The sequence below is a fragment of the Nycticebus coucang genome, chromosome 13 (genome assembly GCF_027406575.1).
Source record: "Nycticebus coucang isolate mNycCou1 chromosome 13, mNycCou1.pri, whole genome shotgun sequence".
Lineage (NCBI taxonomy): Eukaryota > Metazoa > Chordata > Mammalia > Primates > Lorisidae > Nycticebus > Nycticebus coucang.
Window position 1 is genome coordinate 56644540 of NC_069792.1, and position 20182 is coordinate 56664721.

The window sequence follows — 20182 nt, forward strand, 5'->3', positions numbered from 1 at the left end:
TTTGAGTTGACCAAAAGAGAATTTAAGGAACAAGTACTCTAATAGTCAATCATATCCTTTAAGTTGTAACATAATTAGCCAAAACATAAGTATGACATTAATACTAAACATGTGGCATCTGTATTTAGAAAACTGGTTAGATTCTAAGATGCCATCATGTAAGATTTTGGTAAAGCAATATAAAAGGAAGAAAGATTCCTGGCTCTTGAGAACTTTATCAAAAGATAAGATTCTTGGCTCATCGCTCGGCACCTATGGCTCAGTGGTTAGGATGCTGGCTAGTGCACCAGGGCTAGTAAGTTCCAACTGGCCCGGGCCTGCTAAACAACAAATACAACAACAAAAAAATAGGCAGGAGTTGTGGCGGGCATCTGTAGTCCCAGCTACTTGGGAGGCTGAGGCAAGAGAATTGCTTAACCCCAAGAGTTTGAGATTGCTGTGAGCTGTGATGCCAAGACACTCTGCTGAGGGTGACATAGTGAGAAGTCATCTTAAAAAAAAAAAAAAATCCTAGCTCTTGAGAACTTTATCACATGACGAATACAAAGGTATAACAAACAGAAATGAGATTAAATATAAAGATAATACTGTCAATGGAAAAAGCATGGGTTCAAAATTAGACCAGAGGGTGGCGCCTGTGGCTCAGTGAGTAGGGCGCTGGCCCCATATACCGAGGGTGGTGGGTTTGAACCCAGCCCGGGCCAAACTGCAACAACAACAAATAAGAAAACAATAGCTGGACGTTGTGGCAGGCACCTGTATTCCCAGCTACTCGGGAGGCTGAAGCAAGAGAATCACCTAAGCCCAAGAGCTGTGAGTTGTGACACCAAGGCACTCTACCAAGGGCGACAGAGTGAAACTCTGTCTTTAAAAAAAATAAATTAGGGCGGCGCCTGTGGCTCAAGGAGTAGGGTGCCGGCCCCATATGCCAGAGGTGGCGGGTTCAAACCTAGCCCCGGCCAAAAACCAAAAAAAAAAAAAAAATAATAATAATAAAATTAATTAATTAAAAAAAAATTAGACCACGATTATCAGCCATTGCACACAACTGTAAGCAAATGACTCATACTTCCATAGTCGATCAAAGACTAAGGTCTGAAATGTAGCAATTAGAATGCCTAAAATCAAAAAACTGGCAAAATCAAGTTTTGGTAAGGACAAGGAGCAACTAGAATTCTAACACACTGCTGGTAGGAATGAAAAATGGTGTATCTACTTTGGCAAACAGTTCGGCAATCTTTTCTCTCTCTTTTTTTTTATACACAGTCTCATTTTTGTTACATATACCCAAGAAAGTATATGTGGATATGTGTGTTTTTACAAGTGTGCACATGAGTTAGGGCTAGAGTAATGTGATGTCAGCCTAGGTCACGGCAACCTCGAACTCCTGGCTCAAGTGATACTTCTGCCTCACACTCCTGAATTAGCTAGGACTACACCCATCCAAGACCATGCCAGACTACTTCTTTTTTTCTACTTGTAGTAGAGAGACTGGGTCTTGATCTTGCCTAGGCTGGTCTTAAACTCCTGACCACAAGGATCCTCCCGCCTTGGCCTCCCAGAGCGCTAGGATTACAGACAAGAGCCACCACACTCAGCCTGGTTTGGTAATCTTGTAAGGTTAAACATTCACCTACCACATGACCCAATAGCCCACTTGAAATGAAACTTAGTTTCACACAAAATATTGGTTGAAAGATTTATATGTATAGCAGCTTTATAAATAACCACCAAAATTTAGAAACAACCCAGACTGCTGGAATATTAGTTGTCAATAAAAAGAACAAACTTGATTCATGTAACAAACTTAAGAATCTTAAGTACTTTTTGCTAAATGACAGAAGCTAAACCCAAAAGGATATATGTTGTATAATTTCATTTATATGACATTCTAGAAAAAGCCAAAGTATGTGAAGAAAATTGTATCAGTAAGTTGCTAGGGTTGGATATAAAAGGGCAGCATGACAGAATGTTGGAGTGATGAAACTGCTCTAAATGGAACAGCAATAATAAACACATGACTCTAATTAGCATTTGTCAAAATCCACAGAGCTGTTCACCACAAAATATATTTTACTGTATACAAAATTTTTTTAAAAATCAACCAGGATATGAAGAGAAAAACAAGAAAACAGACTTATGGCATATTTATCTAACTATATTACAAATGAGTCATGTAATCAAACTGATAAGGACAATGCTTTGACGGGATACAGGAAGACTAAACAAAGAATTGCATACAAATGCTGTATGTATTCCAGTTGCTTGATTTTTTTCTGACAAGAGTATGAATTGGTAATCAGTTAGAAACTACTATTTCATTTGTATACTAGGGCTAAATAAATAGGTAAGCGTATTACAGATAATGAGAGCTAAGTTCCTCACTGGTGGATAATAAACTTAACCAAAAATGGGGAAAGACTAAAATCAACTTCTTGTATTGGATCACAAAGTATTAGTATGGATCTTTTTAAAAAATATATTCATAAGAATTAATAGATTTATTATTTAAAATAAATTTTCTTTATTAATAATTTCATTTTAAAATAGATTTATTTTTAAATATACAGATTTATCTGTTTTCAGTAAAATGTAAAAAGAAAGTATATGTAGATGTGTGTGTCTTTACAAGTGTGTGTGCATGAGTTAGGGCACACACATATATTTTACAGTTCTATCCAATGAGAGAGACCAAAATCAGTAACACCCAATAGCAATAAACATACTCAGAGCCCACATCATGGTTTCTAAATAGTCTCTAATAAAAGGAACCGGGAACCCTTGGAGAAAAAGTTGATCCCAGGGCTGGAACAGAAAAAACACAACCTGATCCTAGAACATCTTGTAGTGCTAGAAATAAGAAAGTGCTTTAAAAAAAAAAAAATATATATATATATATATATACACATATATATTATATGTGTGTATGTGTGTGTATATGGCTCAACACCTGTAGCTCAGCAGCTAGGGTGTCAGCCATATACAGTGGAGCTGGCGAGTTCAAATCTAGCCCCGGACCTGCCAAAAAACAATGACAACTATAACTAAAAAATATACAGGTGTTGTGGCAGGCGCCTGTAGTCCCAGCTATTTGGAAGGCTGAGACAAGAGAATCACTTAAGCTGAAGAGTTTGAGGTTGCTGTGAGCTGTGATGCCATAGCACTCTACCGAGGGTAACATAGTGAAACTCTGTCTCAAAAAATGAAGTAAAATAAAATACAGACATGGCATATGAAAAGGGAACAGAAGGTACCCCGAAAGATCTCCAACAGCCAAAGCTGGAACAAACTGAGCAACAAATACATAAAAATAGTGTTGGATTATTATACAATGAAAAAAATTAACATCTATGCATCCATATTGGTATAAATACCTACAAAAAAATACATGAGAAGAGACAACTCTTCCTTACAGAAGGAAAATTAATAGAAAAAAAAATGAGGGAAATAGGAAATCACCATTAGAACATCACAGTAATAATAGCCCATCTTGCCAATATCCACTCTTTGATACTAAAATTGGTAGATCAAAATGTTTGGCTGATTAGCATTCTTGGAGGCCAAGGATGGATGATCACTTAAGTTCAAGAGCAAGAGGGAGACCCCTATCTCTACTAAAAAAATAAAATAATTACCAGCTGTGGTGGCAGGTGCCTCTAATTCTACCTATCAGCAGGGTGAGGCAGGAGGATCACTTAATCCAGTGGTCTTCAACCTTCCTAATGCTGCAGCCCTTTAATACAGTTTCTGTGGAAACCGACCCACAGGTTGAAAACTGCTGGCTTAAACCCAGGAGTGTGAGGTTGCCGTAAGCTAGGCAGACACTACAGCACTCTATCCTGGACAAAAGAGTGAGACTCATTCTCTCTCAGAAAAAAAAGAAAGTGTTTGATAGAAACAGGATATATGGATATTCTAATATCTCAAAGACTATTCTCCCAATTATTTAGTAATGAAAAATGAAAAACTGACCAAGCATAGTAGCTCACAACTGTAATCCTAGCACTCTGGGAGGCTGAGGAGAGAATTGAAGCTCAGGACTTGAAAAGCAGCCTGAGCAAAGTGAGACCCCATCTCTAATAAAAACAGAAAAATTAGCCAGGCATTATGGCAGGCACCTGTTAGTCCCAGCTTCTCAGAGGATCACTTGAGCCCAGGAATTTGAGGTTGCTATGAGCTAGAATGACTCCACTGTACTCTAGCCTGAAGCAACATAGTTGAGATTCTGTCTCAAAAAAAAAAAAGATTCAATGCAATGTAAGATCCTATCTCAGATCTTGGCATTAATAGAAAAGTTGAGGCTAGGCATGGTGGCTCATGACAGCAATACTTGCACTTTGAAAGGCTGAGGGAAAAGCCTGCTCCATCTCTACAAAAAAATAGGCAAAAATTAGCTGGGTGTGGTGGCACATTGCCTCTAGTTTCACCTAATCAGGAAGCAGAAACAAGAGGATTGCTTGAGCCCAGAAATTTCAGGTTCAAGAGCTAAGTTGAGTCCACCATTGTACTCTAGCCCAGGCAATAAAGGGAAACCCTGTCTTAAAAAAGAAGGAATAAGAAAAAGAAAGAAAGTGAAAAAAAGGAAGGGAGGAAGGAAGAAGAGAAGGAAAGAAAAGAAGGCCCAGCGCTATGGCTCATGCCTGTAATCCTAGCACCTTGTGAGGCCAAAGCGGGTGGATTAAGCCTGAACTTACAGGTTGGAGACCAGCCTGAACAAGAACAAGACCCCGTCTCTAAAAATAGCCGGGTGTTTTGGCAGGCACCTGTAGTCCCAGCTACTTGAGAGGCTGAGGCAAGAGAATCAATTGAGCCAAGAGATTGAGGTTGCTAGGAGCGATGACACCACAGCACTCTACCAAGGGTGACAAAGTGAGACTGTCTCAAAAAAGAAAAAGAAGGAAGGAAAGGAGAGAGAGAGAAAGAAAGAAAAAAGAAACATTTATCTTGGCACTTGTATTTCAGTGGTTAGGGCGCTGGCCACATATACTGGGGCTGGTGGGTTGGAAAAAACAACAATGACAGCTACAACAAAAAAATAGCTGGGCGTTGTTGTAGGGAGGCTACTTGGGAGCCTAAGGCAGGAGAATTGCTTAAGCCCAAGAATTTGAGGTTCCTGTGAGCTGTAACACCACCACACCCTACCGAGGGCAACATAGTGAGACTCTGTCTCAAAAGAAAACAAAAGAAAAAAGAAAAATTTATAAAATCCAAATATCTTATTTAATAATAATATTGTCTTAAGTATCTTAGTTAATAATATTAAAATAAGGGCAGCGCCTGTGACTCAGTGAGTAGGGCACTGGCCCTACATACTGAGGGTGGCGGGTTCAAACCCAGCCCTGGCCAAACTGCAACAAAAAAATAGCCAGGTGTTGTGGCGGGCGCCTGTAGTCACTTGGGAGGCTGAGGCAAGAGAATCGCTTATGCTCAAGACCTGGAGGATGCTATGAGCTGTGTGACGCCATGGCACTCTACCGAGGGCAATAAAGTAAGACTCTGTCTCTAAAACAAACGAAAATAATAATAATAATATTAAAACAAGGTTAATTTCTTACTTTTAAGAAACATAAACTGAATGATGAATATACCTGTATTCTGTGCTATTATTTTTGCAATTCTAATGGAAGTCTAAAATTATCTCAAAAAAAAAATTTGTTTAAGGGTGGCGCCTGTGGCTCAACGAGTAGGGCACCGGTCCCATATGCAGGAGGTGGTGGGTTCAAACCTAGCCCCGGCCAAAAACCAAAAAAAAAAAAAAAAAAAAAAAATTTGTTTAAGCATAACCTACCTCAGGATTGTTTTGAGGATTATATGAGAAAATGTATGGAAAAGCATATAGTGACCTGTTAATTAAAAAAAACCAGACCATGCTATATCTCTGCTAAGAACCTTGTAATAATCCTAAAGGCCCCTGATGACCTTGCCCCACCTCATGCCCCCATTCTATGATCAGATGCCCTAACATTTTTCTCTTCACTCATTCCAAGGGCTGCCTCTGGCCTCACAGCTGATTCTCAGATATCTCAGACAGGCTTTTTTGCAATTGTTTTCCAATATGTTTTAGCATATTTTTATTTATTTATTTATTTATGAGACAAGAGTCTTATTTTGTTGCCCTGAATAGAATGCTGTCCTGTCACAGCTCACAGCTCAAACTCTTGGGCTTAAGCAATTCTCTTGTCTCAGCTTTCCGAGTAGCTGGGACTGCAGCCACAACAAACAGCTATTTTCGCTCTGGCTCAGGCTGGTCTCAAACTCATGAGCTTAGGCAATCTACCTGCCTCAGCCTCACAAGTGCTGGGATTACAGGTGTAAGCCAATACACCTAGCAATATTAGCATATTTCACTCCTCACCTCCCTCAGGTCTTGATCTGTGTTCAAGGGTCACCTTTTCAGCAAGACCAAGAACTTCCCTCATCAAGTTTGTTCCCCTATTTCAATGGCACCTCCCACTCTCACTCTGGTGCTATCTCTCTCCTCTTGGTTTATGTTTTTTCTGTTACAGACTATGTATTTTATTTACTATTTACTGTCTGACAATCTAGTAGAATGAACGCACCAAGAAGGCATGGATTTTTTTTTTTTCTCTGAAACCCCAGCATCTCAAATCAGTGTCTGGTTCAGAGAAGGCATTTGATAAATATTTGTGAACAAGATGAGTCTAGTATTCAATTTCATTCCTTCATAACGCCTACTACCATATTTTGCCATGTATACTGTACTCCCATATATAATGAACACCCACATTTTGGGTCCAAACTTTCAGAAAAAAAAAATTTTTAATTTTTTAACTCAAGTTTTTATTTGTTTATATTTAGCTACTTGTTTTTTATATTATGAAGGAACTGCAGCATTTATTTTTTTAACATATTATGACACAGAAATTTTATGTAACAAATAATTATAAAACATGAGAACAGATACAACATAAAAAAAAATTATGTACCAGTAACAAATAGCACTACGATATGCGAATCCTTTTTTTTCCCAAAAACTTCTGGGGGGAAAAAGTACACATTATATGCAGCAAAATACTGTATGTACCAGATTTCTAGGTGCTGGGGAGAGAGTGTCCTCAAGAAGATATGTTCCCTGCTTTCATGTAGCTTATATTTTAGAGGGGGAGATAACCAAACAAGTAATAAATCTATACAATGCTATGTATAAATATAGTAAAACATATGAAGAGAGATAGGGAGCCGGGACACAAAGGGCAGAGTATTTTAGACAGGAAATACATTTATGCAGATACCTAGATGTAGTGATAAAATAAATCATAACTGAATCCAGGAGAAAAACATTTTGGGGTGGAGGTAAGCTTGGAAATAGGAATGAGCTTGACAAGAGAGCATAAAGTGATGATAAAGAGGCTATCTTTTATTAGATAAGTTAAAGAGATGAACAAGGGCTAGGCTGTATAAAGCCCTACTATTACAGAATTTACATTTTATTTGAGGTACAACAGGAAACTATTAGAAGGATTTCACCAGAACAGTGAGTGATATGTTTCTGTTTTAAGTTTAAAAAACTTAAAAATCTAAAATGAAGATCACATGATCCTCTCAATAGATGCAGAAAAGCATTTGATAAAATCCAGCATCCTTTTCTAATTAGAACACTGAAGAGTATAGGCATAGGTGGCACATTTCTAAAACTGATTGAAGCTATCTATGACAAACCCACAGCCAATATTTTACTGAATGGAGTAAAACTGAAAGCTTTTCCTCTTAGAACTGGAACCAGACAAGGTTGTCCTCTGTCACCTTTACTATTCAACACAGTGCTGGAAGTTCTAGCCAATACAATTAGGCAAGACAAGGAAATAAAGGGAATCCAAATGGGAGCAGAGGAGGTCAAACTCTCCCTCTTTGCTGACGACATGATCTTATACTTAGAGAACCCCAAAGACTCAACCACAAGACTCCTAGAAGTCATCAAAAAATACAGGAATGTTTCAGGATATAAAATCAATGTCCACAAGTCAGTAGCCTTTGTGTACACCAATAACAGTCAAGATGAGAAGCTAATTAAGGACACAACTCCCTTCACCATAGTTTCAAAGAAAATGAAATACCTAGGAATATACCTAACGAAGGAGGTGAAGGACCTCTACAAAGAAAACTATGAAATCCTCGGAAAGGAAATAGCAGAGGATATTAACAAATGGAAGAACATACCATGCTCATGGATGGGAAGAATCAACATTGTTAAAATGTCTATACTTCCCAAAGCAATCTACCTATTCAATGCCATTCCTATCAAAATACCAACATTGTACTTTCAAGATTTGGAAAAAATGATTCTGCGTTTTGTATGGAACCGGAAAAAACCCCGTATAGCTAAGGCAGTTCTTTGTAACAAAAATAAAGCTGGAGGCATCAGCATACCAGATTTTAGTCTGTACTACAAAGCCATAGTGCTCAAGACAGCATGGTACTGGCACAAAAACAGAGACATAGACACTTGGAATCGAATGGAAAACCAAGAAATGAAACTAACATTTTACAACCACCTAATCTTCGATAAACCAAACAAGAACATACCTTGGGGGAAAGACTCCCTATTCAATAAATGGTGTTGGGAGAACTGGATGTCTACATGTAAAAGACTGAAACTGGACCCACACCTTTCCCCACTCACAAAAATTGATTCAAGATGGATAAAGGACTTAAATTTAAGGCATGAAACAATAAAAATCCTCCAAGAAAGCATAGGAAAAACACTGGAAGATATTGGCCTGGGGAAAGACTTCATGAAGAAGACTGCCATGGCAATTGCAACAACAACAAAAATAAACAAATGGGACTTCATTAAACTGAAAAGTTTCTGTACAGCTAAGGAGACAATAACCAAAAAGAGACAACCTACACAATGGGAAAGGATATTTGCATATTTTCAGTCAGACAAAAGTTTGATAACTAGGATCTATAGAGAACTCAAATTAATCCACATGAAAAAAGCCAACAATCCCATATATCAATGGGCAAGAGACATGAATAGAACTTTCTCTAAAGACGACAGACGAATGGCTAACAAACACATGAAAAAATGTTCATCATCTCTATATATTAGAGAAATGCAAATCAAAACAACCCTGAGATATCATCTAACCCCAGTGAGAATGGCCCACATCACAAAATCTCAAAACTGCAGATGCTGGCGTGGATGTGGAGAGAAGGGAACACTGTTACACTGCTGGTGGGACTGCAAACTAGTACAACCTTTCTGGAAGGAAGTATGGAGAAACCTCAAAGCACTCAAGCTAGACCTCCCATTTGATCCTGCAATCCCATCCATTACTGGGCATCTACCCAGAAGGAAAGAAATCCTTTTATCATAAGGACACTTGTACTAGACTGTTTATTGCAGCTCAATTTACAATCGCCAAAATGTGGAAACAGCCTAAATGCCCACCAACCCAGGAATGGATTAACAAGCTGTGGTATATGTATACCATGGAATACTATTCAGCCATTAAAAAAAATGGAGACTTTACATCCTTCGTATTAACCTGGATGGACGTGGAAGACATTATTCTTAGTAAAGCATCACAAGAATGGAGAAGCATGAATCCTATGTACTCAATTTTGATATGAGGACAATTAATGACAATTATGGTTATGGGGGGGGAACAGAAAGAGGGAAGGAGGGAGGGGGGTGGAGCCTTGGTGTGTGTCACACTTTATGGGGGCAAGACATGATTGCAAGAGGGACTTTACCTAACAATTGCAATCAGTGTAACCTGGCTTATTGTACCCTCAATGAATCCCCAACAATGAAAAAAAAAAAAAAAAAAAAGAAAAATTGACTTCCCTTCCCCTCCCTGTTATCTCAATATATGGCAGAAAAAATGATAAAGAATGCAATCCATCCCAAATAATTTTCAATATAATACCCCTCTCTGGTTAATTTAATTTGCAGAGAATCATTTACAAGTCCGTCTGTTTCCCCATCCATTCACCATCCCTAGCAAACATTTACTGCCCTTAAACAGAAATACCTGTAGTCTTTATCCCCCCCCAAAAGGATAGTATAAAAAATATTTGGATCCCATTGAGATATTGGGTAATCACTCTATGATTTTCCTTTTTTACACTGTAAATAAACTTCTTCCTCTTATTAATCTCCCTTAAAAAAAAAAAACTTAAAAATCTCTGGCTGCTGAGAGAATGAATTTTAGATAAACAATAATAGAAGCAAGGAGACAGGTTAAGAGGCTACTATAATGGACTATGAAAGAAATTATAGTGGCCTGGATAAGATCAGCAGCTACAAAGATAGAGAAAAGTGATCAATTTCAGGATATATTTTGGAGGACTAATACAAAGTTATTGAGATGCCTTTAATGTCAAGTACATTACTGAGTTACTTGGAGCTTATCAGAGAGAGAAAGGGAAAAGGGAAAAAGAAAATACATTAAGATGACTTAGGAAAAAATTACAGTTAAGAAAAGAGAACCACAGGGCAGCACCTGTGGCTCAAGGAGTAGGGTGCCGGTCCCATATGCCAGAGGTGGCGGGTTCAAACCTAGCCCCGGCCAAAAACAAACAAAAAAAAAAGAAAGAAAAGAGAATCACAAAGCTGGGTTTGGTGGAGCACACCTGTACTTCCAGCAACACAAGAGGCTAATACAGGAGGGACTCAGGAGGCAAAGGCAGGAGGATGTTTGAGCCCGGAGCAAGAGACCAGCCTGGACAACACAAGTAAGAACCCCGTGCTGAAAAAAAAGACCATTGGGAGGCTGAGGCAAGAGAACCGCTTAAGCCCAAGAGTTTGAGGTTGCTGTAAGCTGTGATGTCATATCACTCTACAGAGGGCGACTCTGTCTCAAAAAACAAACAAACAAACAGGCTCGGTGCCCATAGCTCAGTGAGTAGGGCACCAGCCACATACACCAAAGCTGGCAGGTTTGAGCCCAGCCCAGACCTGCTAAACAACGACAACTGCAACCAAAGAAAAAAAAAATAGCCAGGCATTGTGGCGGGCACCTATACTCCTAGCTACTCAGGAGGCTGAGGCAACAGAAACATTTAAGCCCAAGAGTTTGAGGTTACTGTGAGCTGTGATGCCACGGTACTCTACCAGGGGCAACAGTGAAACTCTGTCTCCAAAAAACAAACAAACAAAAACCCAGAAAAATGAATCTAGCAAAGCCAGTGAAATCAGAGATAATGCTATGGCAGAGGTTATTGTGGACTCACCTAACCCAGCTAAGAGTAAAAAATCTTTTTGGCTTTCTCAGAAGTGTAGCATATGAGGTGTGTTTTATAGGATATACAGTAAATACCCAAGCAACAAAAAAATGGTTATTAAAGACTTTGATCAAAGATTGGAGAACTGGAGAGAGAATAATGGAGAGTAAACAAGTACCACCAACTAAGAGGAAACACAGGAGACAGGTGTATCAGGACAAGGAGATGGAGAAGAGAGTAACTAGCACCAAACACAGAATGTGGAACATAAATTTTCAACTAATGCCACAAGAATTCATGAGAAAAGGGACAGGCACAGTAGCCTCCAGGTGGGTGTATTGCTGAGTTTAGGAGTTCGAGACCAGCCTGAGCAACAGCGAGACCCCTCCCCCAATCTCTAAAACACAGCTGCGCATTATGGTGGGTGCCTGTCGTCCCAGCTACTTGGGAGAGTGAGGCAAGAGAGTCGCTTAGAACCTGAGAGTTTGAGGTTGCTGTGAGCTATGATGCCACAGTACAACAAAATAAGACTGTCTCAAAAAAAAAAAAAAAAATGAGAAAAGCACAAATACGGTAGAACCTCCGCTCTATAGCTAACCAACTCCTTAAGTTGACTAATTTTTCATAGACCAGACATGCACTACTTGTATACATCAATAGAGCAGGCTTAGGCTCAGCGCTAGCTCAGTGGTTAGGTGCCGGCCACATACACTGGGGCTGGCGGGTTCAAACTCGGCCTGGGCCAGCTAAACAATGACAACATAACAAAAAAATAGCCAGGTGATGTAGCAGGCACCTGTAGTCTCAGCTACTTGGGAGGCTGAGGCAAGAGAATCACTTAAGCCGTAGAATTTGAGGTTACTGTGAGCTGTGACACCACAGCACTCTACCGAGGGCGACATAGTAAGACTCTGTCTCCAAAAAAAAAAAAAAAAAAAGGAGCAGGCTTAGTTCCTTATGTTAACCACTTCCATATGTTCACCACTTTATTACAGTCTCTTGGGTGGTAATGTACAGAGATTCTACTGTATGTTTCTACCTCCCTACTATCTCATAATCCCATATAAATTTCAATAAATTCCAAAGAAATCTAATACTAGCCAGTAACTTTCTCTTGTCTTCCTAGTTAAAAAAAAAATCAGGGGTCAAATGGGGTGGCTTACGCCTGTAATCCTCACACTCTGGGAGACTGAGGCAGGCGGACTGCCCAAGATCAAGAGTTTAGGACCAGCCTGAGCAAGAACAAGACCCTGTCTCTAAAAATAGATGGACACTGTGGCAGATGCCTGTAGTCCTGGCTACTCAGGAGGCTGAAGAAAGAGGATCACTTAAGCCTAAAAGTTTGAGGTTGCTGTGAGCTGTGACACCATAGCACTCTACTCTTAGTGACAGAGTGAGACTCAAAAGAAAAAAAAAGGGAGGCGCCTGTGGCTCAGTCGGTAAGGCGCCGGCCCCATATACCGAGGGTGGCGGGTTCAAGCCCGGCCCCGGCCAAACTGTAACCAAAAAATAGCCGGGCGTTGTGGCAGGCGCCTGTAGTCCCAGCTACTCGGGAGGCCGAAGCAAAAGAATCGCTTGAGCTCAGGAGTTGGAGGTTGCTGTGAGCTGTGTGAGGCCACGGCACTCTACCGAGGACCATAAAGTGAGACTCTGTCTCTACAAAAAAAAAAAAAAAAGAAAGAAAGAAAAAGATCAGGACATAAACAGATTAGAGCAGAAATTATATTTGAGATTCCAAACAGCCTAAAATTTATATCGTTTCAAATTAATTCTAACTCAGCCTTTCCCCTAGAAAAGGAAATAGTCAACCCTGCATATCTATGAATTCTGCATCCACAGATTCAACCAACTGTGAATTGAAAATACAGAAGAACCTCTGTAAGTCGACCACCCAAGAGACTATAACTAAACTGGTCAACATACAGAACATCCATTGACGATATGTGGTACATGTCCAGTCTACGAAATTTAGGTCAATTTAAGGAGGTGGTCAAGGTAGGAAGACAATCAAATATGGAAGTTGTAATGTATTTAAAAAAAAAAGAAGAAAATATGTGTGTGCATATAGATATATATGTGTACATATATAAACATGTGGAATACTACAGGCCATAAAAAGGAATGAAATAGTATCTCTTGCAGTAACTTGGCTAGAAGTGAAGACCATCATCTAAGTATCTCAGGAATAGAAAAACAAATACCACATGTTCTCACTTACAAGTGGGAGATAGATGATGGGTATACATGTTATTGCACAGGGGAACAATGGATACTGGAAAGTAAGAAGGGGTAGGGTTGGAGGCAATATGAGGGATCAAAAATTACATGTCAAGGTTAAATGCAGTGGTTCACGCCTGTAATCCCAGCATTCTGGAGGTAAAGCAGAATGATCTCATGAGGCCAGAAGTTAAGAGATCAGCCTAAGTAACATATCAAGACCACATCTCCATAAAATATGGAAAAAAATCAACCAGGCATGGTGGCACATGTTTTCCCAGCTACTTGGAGGCTGGATCAGGAAGATCACTTGAGCCGAAAAGTTTGAGGTTGCAGTGACCTTTGAATATAATACTACACTCTAGCCCAAGAAATAGAACAAGACTCTGGCTCAAAGAAAAAAATTGTACATCAAGTACGATGTACACTATGCAAACATGGGTACACTAAAAGCCCTGATTTCACCACTATACAATTTTCAATGTAACGAAAAGCACAAGTACACTTAGAATGAAGGGGGGCTCAAATAAAAAATAATGCAAATTTTAAAACTATAGTATTAACAACTACTTACATAGTACTTACCTTGTATTAGGTATTATAAGTAATCTAGAGATAATTTAAAGAATATAAGAGAATATGCATAGGTTATATGCAAATATTACACTATTTTATATAAGGGACTTAAGCATCTGTGGATTTTGGTATCTGAGGGATTTGGTATCTGTGGATTTTGGTATCTGAAAACAACTATATATAGAATCAGCTCTTTCAGTTTAAGGGTCTATAAAATTGTACTAACAGCATGTCCAACGTTACATCAACAAACCTTAAAGCATGGATTAGCAGCCCTGGACAATAAGAATTCCTTCTAAATACTGCATCATACCCACATTAATTGATTTACCTATTCAATTTACATTTTTAATCCCAAAGATTCTATTTTTTTTTTTTTTAGGCAGTCTCACTATGTCACCCTCAGTAGAGTAGGTGGCTTCACAGCTCACAGCAACCTCAAACTCTTGGGCTTAAGCAATTCTCTTGCCTCAGCCTCCCACGTAGCTAGGACTACATGTGCCTGCCACAATGCCCAGCTATTTTTTTGTTGTTGCAGTTGTCATTGTTGTTTAACTGGCCTGGGCTGGGTTCGAACCTGCCAGCCTCAGTACATGTGGTCAGTGCCATAACCGCTGTAATAGGTGCCATAACCGCTGTGCTACAGGCACCGAGCCCAAAGATTCTAATATAAGCGTGTCATTTAACTGCTAATCAATCTTTTCCATAAATACAAAAATGTCTTGGGCAGCGCCTGTGGCTCAGTGAGCAGGGCGCCAGCCCCATATACCGAGGGTGGCGGGTTCAAACCCAGCCCCGGCCAAACTGCAACAAAAAAATAGCCGGGCGTTGTGGCGGGCGCCTGTAGTCCCAGCTACTCGGGAGGCTGAGGCAGGAGAATCGCCTAAGCCCAGGAGTTGGAGGTTGCTGTGAGCTGTGCGATGCCACGGCACTCTACCGAGGGCAATAAAGTGAAACTCTGTCTCTACAAAAAAAAAAAAATGTCTCATGAAGGAAATCATACCTGCAACTTTCTACAACAGGTATGAAGTAATTAATTTAGGGGAGGGAGGTGATATAGTGAAAAAATTAAATTTAAGAGTATATTAAATTAGACAAAGCATTACCTTTTTAAATGAAATAATCCATAATCATGCTCTGCAAGAAACATCATTGTTCTGACACATGTCAGTAAACAATTGTAACTGCTTTCAGGGTTAGCTAGTGTAGCTAATAGACAGTCACAGATTGAGGCCATCAATTCTTTGTTTGGTAGAGAATTAGAGAGCTGCTCCAGTTCAGAAATAGAACCTTCAGAAGAGCTTGGCAAAATAAGTGCAATGTCCTGTGGGGGGGAAAGAAGCGGGGAAAAAACAGATTTGTAAAATCATTATCACCATCACTTTGAGAAATACATAGCAATTAATACTTAGCAACTATCTCATTAAAATATTATGGCTATGATCCCATCCCAACTATATATTCAAACACATTAAGAATAATGGAGTTGGGGCGGCGCCTGTGGCTCAAGGAGTAGGGCGCCGGTCCCATATGCCGGAGGTGGCGGGTTCAAACCCAGCCCCGGCCAAAAAAAAAATTAATTAATTAATTAATTAATAAAAATTAAAAAAAAAAGAATAACAGAGTTGGCTCAGTGCCTATAGCACAGTGGTTATGGCGCCAGCCACATACACTGAGGCTGGCGGTTGGAACCCAGTCCAGGGCCAGCTAAACAACAATGACAACTGCAACAAAAAATGGCCAGGCATTGTGGCTGGTGCCTGTAGTCCCACCTATTTGGGAGGCTGAGGCAAGAGAATCGCTTAAGCCCAAGAGTTTGAGGTTGCTGTGAGCTGTGACGCCACAGCACTCTACCAAGGGAGAAATAGTGAGACTCTGTCTCAAAAAAAAAAAAAAAGAAAGGAGTCATTTCGCCCCTTTATAAAAGTTAACACAAGAACACACATCTAGGCTCGGCACCTGTGGCTCAAATGGCTAAGGCACCAGCCACTTACACCTGAGGTGGCAGGTGCAAATCTAGCCCGGCCTGTCAAATAACAATGGCTGCAACCAAAAAATAGCCGGGTGTTGTGGTGGGTGCCTGTTGTCCCAACTACTTGGGAGGCAGAGGCAGGAAAATTGCTTGAGTCCAGGAGTTGGAGGTTGCTGTGATCTGTGATGCCCTGGCACTCTACCCAGGGTGACAGCATGAGGCTCTGTCTCAAAAAAAAAAAAAAAAAAAAAGAATATATATCTAGGCTCAGTAGCTAGGGTGCCAACCACATACACTGGAGCTGGTGGGTTCAAAGCCAGCCCAGGCCTGTCAAACAACAATGACAACTACAACAAAAAAATAGCCAGGCAATGTGGTGGGCACCTATGTTCCCAGCTACTTGGGAGGCTAAGACAAGAGAATAGTTTAAGCCCAAGAATTTGAGGTTGCTGTGAGCTGTGACACCACAGCACTCTACCAAGGGACAAAGTGAGACTCTGTCTCAAAAAAACAAAGAAAAGAATACATACCAAAAGAAATAAAGACAAGTATTTTACATGATGTTATTTTTACTCTAAAATTGAAAAAATATTCTTTCTGTATTGTAATGAGTATAGTTTCTATTTTCAAACAGTTAAATACAAAAAAAATTTTGGGCCAGGCACAGTGGCAAAGTTCAAGATCAGTCTGAGCAAGAGTAAACTCTGTCTCTACTAAAAATAGAAAAATTTGCCCAACATTGTGTGTGTGTGCATGCGTGTATGTGTGCACAGGGTGGGGATGGGGTGTCTATATTCCCAGCTACTCAGGAGACTGAGGCAGGACTGTCCAGAAGTTTGAGGTTGCCATGAGCTAGGTTGAGGTCATGGCACTCTAGCCTCAACAAAGTGAGACTGTGTACCCCCCCACCAACCAAAAAAAATTTTGGTATTAAAGCAGTTGAATTACTACGTTATTTATTTATTTCTACCTTTTGAATTAATAAAGAAACTATTCAGAGAAATAAAATTTAATAAACACATCAATATTTTAATTTTTTTTTTTTTTTAAAGAAACAAAGATCTTGCTTTATCACCTATGGAGGACAGCAGAGGTTAAATAACAGCTCACTGTAGCCTTCCTGGGCTCAAGTGATCCTCCACTTTAGCCTCCTGAGTATCTGGGACTACAGGTGCACACCACCACACCCAATTAATTTTTAAATTGTTTTGTAGAGACGGGGTCTCACTATGTTGCCCAGCATGGTCTTGAACTTCTGGCCTCTAGCAATATACTCACTTCTGCCTCCCCAAGTTCTGGGATTATGAGAATGAGCCACCACACATGACAATATTGGAATTTAAAATATCATAAGCAACAAACTTTTAAGCACAGTCTTCTAATCAAATATTTCCCTCTGTTTTTCATATACTTCTAACATTCAGTTTTTCTAATGCTAAGCAAGCTTAGCTAATAATTAAAAATTCCCACTGCTGTTTTTACAGAAGTAAACTGCATTTTACCATAGCATTTGGGAGTGTGTTTTAGGGTACATTTTGCCACCTTTAATCACTTCACATGCTGTAAACCAGTATCCAACTTTGTTTAAAACTATAAAACAAAGCTTGAATCAGAAGGCAAATACAACAAACTGAGGCCATCAATGAGGTTTGTGTGATAAGGGCAGCCAGGATGCATAGTGCTATTCAGTGTACTCATGCAATCCGAAATGATTATAAAGGTTCGGCACCTATAGCTTAGTGGCTAGGGCGCCAGCCGTATACAAGAGAGCTGGCAGGCCAGAAGCCAGCTCAGGCTGCCAAACAACAATGACAACTACGATAACAACAAACAAACAAAAAAAAGATTATAAAGCTCATATCAACCAAGTGGACCCTTTGAGATATAAGGACTTAAAAATGCTTTCTATCATATCCAAAGTTATCTCCTACTATGTTCTCTTTTTGTGAAAACAAGTCACACAAAAAAAGTTCTTTCTTGACTTGAACCTTAAATGTAACCAGATTGAATTTTTATTAAGCCAGGAAAAGATAATCGCCCAACGTGGGACTCTATTAAAAATACTCTGCGTGAAAAAAAAAAATCACATATCATGACCAGTTAACAGGATCATTCTAGCAAGCTGAAATGATATTAGCCATAGATATCTTTTCCAAAGATACCAATCAGAATGGGCTTTAGAAGTTAAAACTATTTTATTAACTCGTGAAACTATAAAAGTTTAGACAACAGGAAATAATACAAACAACAGGAAAAAATACTACTACTTTTAGCCAACACCTACATGCACCGTAATCTGAAACACACATGAAAACTATAGTAGCCTATGATGCTTTCAAAAGTTGCCCTAACAAGCAATTAATTCAACCAATCACAGAGATAAAAATTCAAGAATGATTTGGTATGTAATATAATGGGAAAGAAAATGAACATAATAGACAAAATCGACCCCAAAAATATAGAAATAGCAGCTTGTAAGGCAATTACCCAAGGCTGTGATCTTATAAAGGAAAGGAAAAAAGTTATTCAGAGAAACCCAGGAAGTACATAATACTAAACATGAAGGACTCCCCACAAGCCTAAGCTGCTCCCAGACTTCCAGAACCAAGAGTTCTTGGATTGGGCTTTTTGTTTGTTTGGTTTTTCTTTTTTTTAATAAAACATCTTTAAAATGTGAAAAAAAAAAAAAAAACACCAAGGAAAGCTATGAAGCACCAATTTACTGTTGGTTCACTCATCAAATTTATCTCCCTGAACAACAGCAGGCATAATAAAACATAGGGGAGAGGTCTTCACTCACAGCCAAGATTTACATCAGTGGTTCTCAATCTTCCTAATGCCGCGGCCCTTTAATACAGTTCCTATGGGTCGCAACCCACAGGTTGAGAACTACTGATTAACATCAAGAGATGGTTAAACAGAAACACAGACTGTATAAAATAACTATAATTACCTGATCACAGAGGGACTGCAAAATGGATGTGATATATTCAACACACTGTTGGCGAATGACACTGTCTCCAGGAGACCGCACCAAAGCTAAAAGATCCTGGAATATCTCTGCATATTTTTCATCACCTTTAATAGTTCCATTAATTAGATGCAAAATAGCTAATTTACAAGCTTTGTGTGAAGCCAGAGCATCAAGAAGAGCAAGCAACCTGGTGGTTTGGCTAGTATATTGTTTTTCTTTATCTTCTGAAGTGCTGAAATAAAATCAACATATTTAGTAAACTAGTTCTTGATTTTTTAAGACATTGCTTATCTAAGATTTATTTTTCAATACCTATCAACTCACACAAATTTTGTATAAAGCATTTCACTCTTTAAACATAATGAGAACTTCTCTGGCATTTTACAATTACTTAAAATTTTTATAAAGTCAGGTTTTTTCTTAAATCAGAATGCTTCTTTATAGTTCACCTTCCAAAAACCCAAAATCAAGACCTTCAAGGTATCTTGTGCATGAAATGATGAAATCTAAAACTTTTTAATTAAAAATAATCTTCATATACACATACGTGTGCATATTTATGTATGTGTGTATGTTTACATGTATATGTAGCACTGGGCATTCCGAACCTTAGTTTTCCAAATTGTAAATGAATAAAAAAGTATGTGTCAAAAAAACTTGAAGAAAAATTTTTAATGCAAAATGAAAATACCTTTGCAAGTCTTCTACAATCAAATCCAACACAGTTCTCATAATCAGAAGTGCAGTTGGTGAGGCAAGGTCACACAATTGAACACAAATACGCCGTAACATATGTTGAATGGGCTGGCAGGTTGTGCCAGAGAAAGAGCGAACTATTTCTTGGAGCAACTTTGCTTGAACATGAAGGTGCATGCTCCACAATTTTCGGGTGTTGAGTGCCACTGATATATCATGTGGCTCAATAACCTGTTAAAAAAGTATAATGTGTGTGTACGTAGATTTTTATATTTATTTATACTCACAAAAACTGTTCAGGAAGAACTGTTATGAAAAGAACATCTTTACTGCATGCTTAAAACATTTAATTTTCTATTATACAATTAAACATTTGCTTGAATTCAATGAGTCTAAAAGATCTTAGCGTTTTCAGGTTAGCAGTCAGTTGAGTAGAGTCCATTGGTGAAGTAACCTAGTTATTGACAAATTCTAACACATGATAAAGGAGGGAAAAGGGATTTAAAATAACAGGAAAATGTAAGTACAATTATACATAACAGCATAATAAAACT

At 39.0% G+C, this 20182-nt stretch overlaps 1 protein-coding gene across 2 annotated transcripts in view; it reads right to left on the reverse strand.

Annotated features, from left to right (window-relative positions):
* VIRMA (vir like m6A methyltransferase associated) overlaps window positions 1–20182 on the reverse strand; it is a 94330-nt gene that overhangs the window by 25009 nt on the left and 49139 nt on the right. For both annotated transcript variants that reach the window (XM_053558634.1, XM_053558633.1), the window contains exons 14-16: window positions 19624–19859; window positions 18912–19164; window positions 15093–15310 (exon numbers count right to left, since the gene is read on the reverse strand). In XM_053558634.1, the coding sequence (XP_053414609.1) occupies window positions 15093–15310; window positions 18912–19164; window positions 19624–19859 (707 nt within the window). The remainder of the gene's footprint in view (window positions 1–15092; window positions 15311–18911; window positions 19165–19623; window positions 19860–20182) is intronic.